Here is a 7500-nt window from a genome sequence, read left to right on the forward strand (position 1 = left end):
TTTATTTGGGTTTGACTTTTAGTATAGTTTAGAATAGAATAGTATAGTTTAGTATGATATAGTATAGAATAGTATAGTATAGAATAGTATGATATAGAATAGAATAGTTTAGAATAGTCAGCTTATAGTATAGTATGATTTAGTATAATAATACATTTTATTACACTTTTTATAATAATACATTTTATTTATAAAGCACCTTTCAAGACACCCAAGGTCGCTTAAAAAATAAAGATGCCGGATGGAGCGGCATAGTCGCCAGTGTACCCGTGACAGCAATACATACAAGACAGACAACATAACAAATAAACAAATAAAAAGTAAAAAAAGAAAAAAAAGAAAATGTGATGTTAAATTAGTCCAATTTCCAACCGGCTGAAAATGTCCAAGGGCAATGATGACCCGCGTGAAAACTGCGCACAGCTGTGTGTTCACAACCAATGCAGCGCTAACAAAGTTTTTTACAACTGACCAACCCGGTGGATTCCACTGGCAGTCTGGAGATAACGTTAACGTTAGGCCTTGTTAGCCTGGAGATCACTGGAAGCACAACAGTCTGAAGTCGCGGGTGATCCTGTGTAGATCCGAATCTCGGTGGACCCCTGACAGCGACAGCGTCCCCGTAACCTAGCAACCTCGAAATGTGTGTTATAATAGTTATAATAGTATGATATAGTATAGAATAGTATGATATAGAATAGAATAGTATAGAATAGTATGATATAGTATAGAATAGTATAGTATAGTATGATATAGTATATAGCACAGTGTAGTAGCATACCATACTATATAACATAGTAGGGAGACGTGTATAGGGAGCAGGATATGATGGAGACTCCTGCCTCTCTTACACAAAGCAGGGCAGATGTTACACACACACACACACACACACACACACACACACATTCCCAAAGCAGGGCAGATACATGTATTACACACACACACACACACACACACACACACACACACACACATTCCCAAAGCAGGGCAGATATTACACACATACACACACACACATTCTCAAAGCAGGGCAGATATTACACACACACACACACACACACACACACACATTCCCAAAGCAGGGCAGATGTTCTCACCACTGTAAAAAACAAACAGCTGGAGGAGTACATCCTGCTTTGAGAATGTGTGTGTGTGTGTGTGTGTGTGTGTGTGTGTGATGGAGTGTACAGGATGTGACTTGGTGGGAGAGGGATCTGGACATTGTGTGGGGGGGGGGGGGGGGGGTGCGTTTGTGTGCGTGTGCGTGCACTCTTTGGGGTTTCAGGATTTCAAGATAAGAATGGCAGGGAGCTATGCTGTTTTAAGGGGAATGTGTGTGTATGGTTGTGTACATGCGTGTGTGTGTGTATGTGTGTGTGTGTGTGTGTGTGAGTGAGGGGAGAGAACAGAGGTTGTGAGGTTCTGGAAGGGGTACAGTCATCTGGTAATGGGTTTTCCTGCTTGAGCCTGTGTGTGTGTGTGTGTTGCGTAACTCACTGGAACTCTTATTTCTCATGCATAACCTTTAATATGCTCACCTCGCTAGCTCTGTGCTTGTGCAAGTCTATGTATGTTTACATGTGTTTACCTGTGTGTGTGTGTGTGTGTGTGTGTGTGTACATGCTACATGTGTGTGTGTGGGGGGGGTGGGTGTGTTCATGCTACGTGTGTGTGTGTGTGTGGGGGGGTGGGTGTGTTCATGCTATGTGTGTGTGTGTGTGTGTGTGTGTGTGTGTATGTTCATGCTACATGTGTGTGTGTGTGTGTGTGCATGTTCATGCTACATGTGTGTGTGTGTGTGTGCATGTTCATGCTACATCTGTACATGTGTCTACACGTGTGTGTGTGTGTGTGTGTGTGTGTGTGTGTTCATGCTACACGTGTGTGTGTGTGTGTGTTCATGCTACATGTGTGTGTGTTCATGCCACATGTGTGTTATTTATGAGCCAGTGGTGTTCCCTCTTAAGGTCAGGGCTGTGAGTCCCAGTGTCCTCATTGTGTCATGTTGTCTTTCAGATGTCCTTAGTCTATTTGTGTGTACACTCGACTCTGTGTGTTTGTATGTGTGTGTGTGTGTTTGGATTTGATAGTGTGAGTATATTGAGAATTGGTCTTTGTGTGTATTTATAATATGTGTTATATGTCTTGTTTATTTATTGGTGCGTGTGTATGTGTGTATATGTGTGTGTGTATATGTGTGTGTGTGTGTGTGTGTGTGTGTGCAGGTAAAGGCACTATGAAACACAAGTTGACGGTGTCTCCTAAGAATGCTGGAGATCTGGGCCGAGTGACGCCCATTAGACCTCAGAGTGCCAAAACTCAACGCTGCCGCTCAGGTGGGCAACACACACACACACACGTACACACACTCACACACACATGCACACACACTCACACACACACACATACACGCACGCACCCACACACACACACGCACGCACGCACACACACACGCACGCACGCACGCGCACACACACACATACATGCGTACACACACATATACACGCACGCACACACACACACACACGCACGCACGCACGCACACACACACATGCACACACACACTCACACACACACACATACACGCAAGCACAGACACACACACGCACGCACACACACACTCACATACACGCACACACACACACACACATGCACACACACACGCACGCACACTCACACACGCACACACACATACATGCACGCATTAATACTTACATAACAACGCTGCACACACACACACGCACACATACACACACACAGTGGTCTTGATGTATGTAGAAGACTGAATCTATGACCCCCTGTATAACCCAGATGTTAGTTGTCACACCTGCCAGCTGATTGGTTGTTAGGTATCACACCTGCCAGCTGATTGGTTGTTGGGTATCACACCTGCCAGCTGATTGGTTGTGGGGTATCACACCTGCCAGCTGATTGGTTGGCACTTATTACCTCTCACCTTCAGCCTCCAGCACCACTACGAAGGACCGCCCCCTCTCCTCCATTGGCTGCGGGTCACGAGACACGGACCAACCACAGCGCCCCCTGCAGCTGACCGTGATCTCACCCAATCAGAGGACGAGCCGGTGACATCACTGTAGAGGCCCGGCCAATCGGATTGCGGGATTTTCTTATTATGATAATTATAATAAAGATGTTTACAGCAGTAGCACACCGACCTGCGCTCCTCTGAGTTGGGGGGGGGGGTCAGACAGAGGTCATTATTCTCACACTCTCACACACACACACACACACACACACACACACAGGGCGTAATCCAAGAACAGACTACAGTTTGTCTTTATTGCTTCTGTCCGCTATTAAAACAGTTAAAGAAGCCCTATGCAGGTCTGGTTATTCCTTCGCTGTTTCTGGGTTTTCGCCCGGTTGGGTGCATTTTTCATGACATAGCTCCCCCTGCAGCTTCGGTAGCAAGTGACTGCTACGCTAAACCCCCACTAGCCGTGGCCCACTGGTTAGCACTCCGGACCTGTAACCAGAGGGTTGCCGGTTCGAGCCCCGACCAGTAGGCACGGCTGAAGTGCCCTTGAGCAAGGCACCTAACCCCTCACTGCTCCCCGAGCGCCGCTGTAGCAGGCAGCTCACTGCGCTAGGCTACTTACAATTTCAACAGCAACAAAGCCAAGTCTGCGTCCGTTTTGCAGTCTTCTTAGAAACTACAATCTGACTACATTTTCGAGGCGCAATTGGATAGGAGTCACATCCGTTACCGGTCCGGGTTCAGAAAGTTGCATATTCGTTTTTTCGGAGAAGCAATTGGGGGAGACGAAGCACCCACCAAACAACCAAGAAAATGTTGTAGAACCATCAGAACGACTCTCAACCAGCATAATTAAGGTCATTTTTGCTAAAATTGTTGCATAGGGCTTCTTTAACACAAACACATCACAACTTGTTAAATCACTTTGTGCTTTCAATCATTCTTTGCACAATGAACAGTAAAATGCAAAGTATTTTTTTAGTATGGGCAGGTTCAACATGCTAGTTTTTAGTATGGGCAGGTTCAACATGCTAGTTTTTAGTATGGGCATGTTCAACATGCTAGTTTTTAGTATGGGCATGTTCAACCTGCTAGCTGTCAGTATGTTCAACCTGCTAGCCTGGACCAATAGGCATCATACAGCATGAAGTGTCCTCTTCCCAGGATGCAATGCTCATTTACCTGTGAGACCTGAGCACACGGGTTAGGTGGCGCTTTGTACTGCCGTAGGCCTTGTGAAGTCTCAGAGGTCAGCGGCAGCCCGGGACACTCCCAAGGTATGCTAGAGTCATGGGCAGGCGTATGGTGCACAAAGGCAAGACTACCGGATGATGAGTGGGATAACGGCCTTCCAGGTGTCCTGTTATACGGAATGAATGGACTCTTTGCCCCTCCCCCCTCGCCTGTCCATTCTGTAGAACAGGACACCTGGCGGCCGCTATCCCTTGCTTAACTGCCCCCGTGTATTACCTCATCGCTGAAGAAATTTTGAAATCAATGTATAAACCCTCACATTATCACCTCTTACCCTGGCACACACACACACACACATGCATAAACCTCGGCTAATAGTTGGGAAATTACGGTAACCGTGGCAATGTTTCCAAAATCAAGGAATCTTGATCTCAGTATGAACCGCCGTAATCATGATTCATGATGATGACCTCTGCCACACACACACACACACACTTCTGCCATAACCTAGAGAGCTCTTTGCTATGGAGTTTAGACCACTCCGGTCAGCTAATCTATATCTGGAACACACACACACACTCACATACACACACACTCACTCACACACACACACACACACTCACACACATACACACACATCACTCTCACACACACACCACCCTCACACACAAACATCACTCTCACACACACACACACACACACACACACACACACACTCTCACACACACACACACACACACACAGTGGTGTCAAAAGGTCATGGTGGGCCTGAAGCCCGAAAAGAAACCTGAAGTGACCAAACAGCTGTTGCTAAACTTCAGTACCAGTTTAACGAGTCTGTTATCTCTGGAGTGTGTGTGTGTGCTGTCATCATCATCCTTGGGAATTCAACACACACACACACCCTCATCTAGAGACTGGGATGTGTGTGTATAGTGTGTGTGTAGTCTGTGTGTGGGTGGTTGTGTGTATAGTCTGTGTGTGGGTGGTTGTGTGTGTTAGTGGTTTGTGTGTAGTGTGTGTGGGTGGTTGTGTGAAGACTTTTTCCAGGATTCATGCTCTGTGAATCACTCAAGTGTACCCCAGACCATTCTCAATCATTTCCCCCAAGTCAGTGTGTATTCAGTAGTCAGTCTGTGTGTGTATGAGTGTGAATGTGTGTATGATTGTGTTTGTGTGTATGATTGTGTGTGTGAATGTGTGTATGATTGATTGTGTTTGTGTGTGTGTATGAGAGAGTGTGTGTGTGTGTATGAGTGTGTGTGTGAGTATAAGAGAGTGTGTGTGTGTGAGTATGAGAGAGTGTGTGTGTGTGAGTATGAGTGTGAATATGTGTGTGTGTGGCTGATGAGTCTTTCCTTGCTGAACTAACTGATTTCAGGTCACAGGGCGCACAATGTTCTTTTCTCTCCCTTACACACACACACACACACACACGTGTCATAGTCACTCGCTGTTCTCTGACACATACACACATACACATGTGTCATAGTCACTCGCTGTTCTCTGACACATACACACACACACACACACACACACGGCTGGATACTTCTGACCACTTCCTTCCTCTGTAAACCCATTTCACAGACCAGTGCAGTTTGCTAAAGTCAGAACTGTGTATGTGAGTTTTAAGTGTGTGTGTGTGTGTGTGTGTATGTGGTGTGTGTGCATCACCATTTTCAGTTTCAGGTGTGTGTATATGTGTGTGTGCGCGCATCACCATTTTCAGTTATGAGTGTATGTGTGTGAGTGCCTTCCCTATTGTCAGTTGTGTGTGTGTGTGTGTCCATCCCCCATTTTCAGTTATGAGTGTGTGTGTGTGTGTGTGTGTGTGTGTGTGTGTGTGTGTGTGTCCATCCCCTATTTTCAGTTATGAGTGTGTGTGTGTGTGTGTGTATCACCTCTTTTCACTGTTTGAGTTTCTCTTGGCAAATCAACAGAAGAGCAGAGGACGCAGTTGTCAGTCATTCAGCTTTTTAATCAACTTGGATAAAAACACAACGACCTCAGACACGTTCACAGATGAAATATTTCTCTTTCTCTTTTCCATCTGCCCTGCAGCAGAAATAGAAACACACATGCCGAGAGAGCCGGGCCTGGGAAGAGAGACGGACACTTTGAAAGGTTCTGGGAGCTGTTTCCACAGGCAGGAAATGACATCACCACTGCATCATTCCTAGCCTCAGGGTGATCAGAGAATTTCCTTTTCCCATGATGATGATGATGATGATGATGATGATGATGATGACACCCCCCACACACACACACACACACACACACACACACACACACACACACACACACAAAATATAAACAAACAAACAGACAGACGAGGAGCAGTTGTCATGGTCACCAGATGCATTTCTCCTGCTCGTCGGCCTTCCCAGAGTTGACTGCCCACCCACACACACACACCCACACACCCGCCCTGGCCACCTAAGACCACAGGGGGCAGTGTTTGTATTCCGTCCATCAAGGAAGGAGTGTTTGTATTCTGTCCATCAAAGGAGTGTTTGTATTCTGTCCATCAAAGGAGTGTTTGTATTCTGTCCATCAAGGAAGGAGTGTTTGTATTCTGTCCATCAAAGGAGTGTTTGTATTCTGTCCATCAAGGAAGGAGTGTTTGTATTCTGTCCATCAAAGAAGAGAGTGAGCACAAAGATGAAACAAAAGACGAGTGTGTGTGAAAGTGAAAATCGTGACTCTCTCCATCTATGATCTGACAAAACACACTTACACATGAACCTCTGTATAAGAGAACTGAAACAACACATGCGCACGCACGCACACACACACACACACACACACACACACACACACACACTGTTTATTGCCTTTGGGCTTGGTTGCCAAGACGATGCTACACCGTCAGGAGACCATGGAGAGGGGCTTTGGAAATGAAAAATCAAACAGCCAATCACAGGGCTGCAAATGTGAGGCATCACTGCTGAGGACTCCATTTCCCAGAATCCTCTGGGCTCCCGAAGTGTTTGTGACTGGACAGACCCCCCAGTGCTAAAGTTCCTCAGTTTCTGCTGGTTGAGTGGTTCCTCCCCCTCTGATCACAAAAGAAAGGATGGAGCCAAAAGGAAAGAAAGAAAAAAAAGAGGAGAAGCACACTCTTTCTCCAGAGGGGAAAAGAAAGAGACAGATTGTAAATCTTTTTTTTTTTTTTTTTTGTTGTTGTACTTTTTCAGAATGTGAAATCAAACAAGCGTCGCGGGCCGATCATCCTCACTGAAGAGAGAAAAAGAAAACAGTAAACAAATCCAAATACACCCCCCCCCCCCCCAAAACCCCCTGCCGGT

General features: G+C 46.0%; 1 protein-coding gene and 1 long non-coding RNA gene across 2 annotated transcripts in view; one reads left to right on the top strand and one right to left on the bottom strand.

The window, feature by feature from the left end:
• Positions 1–3166, top strand: part of LOC125287210 (glutamine-rich protein 2-like) — a 9984-nt gene extending 6818 nt beyond the window's left edge. The window contains exons 4-5 of the mRNA XM_048232772.1: positions 2226–2336; positions 2963–3166. Of these exons, the coding sequence (XP_048088729.1) occupies positions 2226–2336; positions 2963–3087 (236 nt within the window). The 3' untranslated portion in view covers positions 3088–3166. The remainder of the gene's footprint in view (positions 1–2225; positions 2337–2962) is intronic.
• Positions 3167–6149: 2983 nt separating this feature from the next.
• Positions 6150–7500, bottom strand: part of LOC125287387 — a 24669-nt gene continuing 23318 nt past the window's right edge. Inside the window, exon 2 of the long non-coding RNA XR_007192354.1 lies at positions 6150–7015. This is a non-coding gene — a long non-coding RNA (uncharacterized LOC125287387). The remainder of the gene's footprint in view (positions 7016–7500) is intronic.

This window comes from Alosa alosa, chromosome 22 (genome assembly GCF_017589495.1).
Source record: "Alosa alosa isolate M-15738 ecotype Scorff River chromosome 22, AALO_Geno_1.1, whole genome shotgun sequence".
Lineage (NCBI taxonomy): Eukaryota > Metazoa > Chordata > Actinopteri > Clupeiformes > Clupeidae > Alosa > Alosa alosa.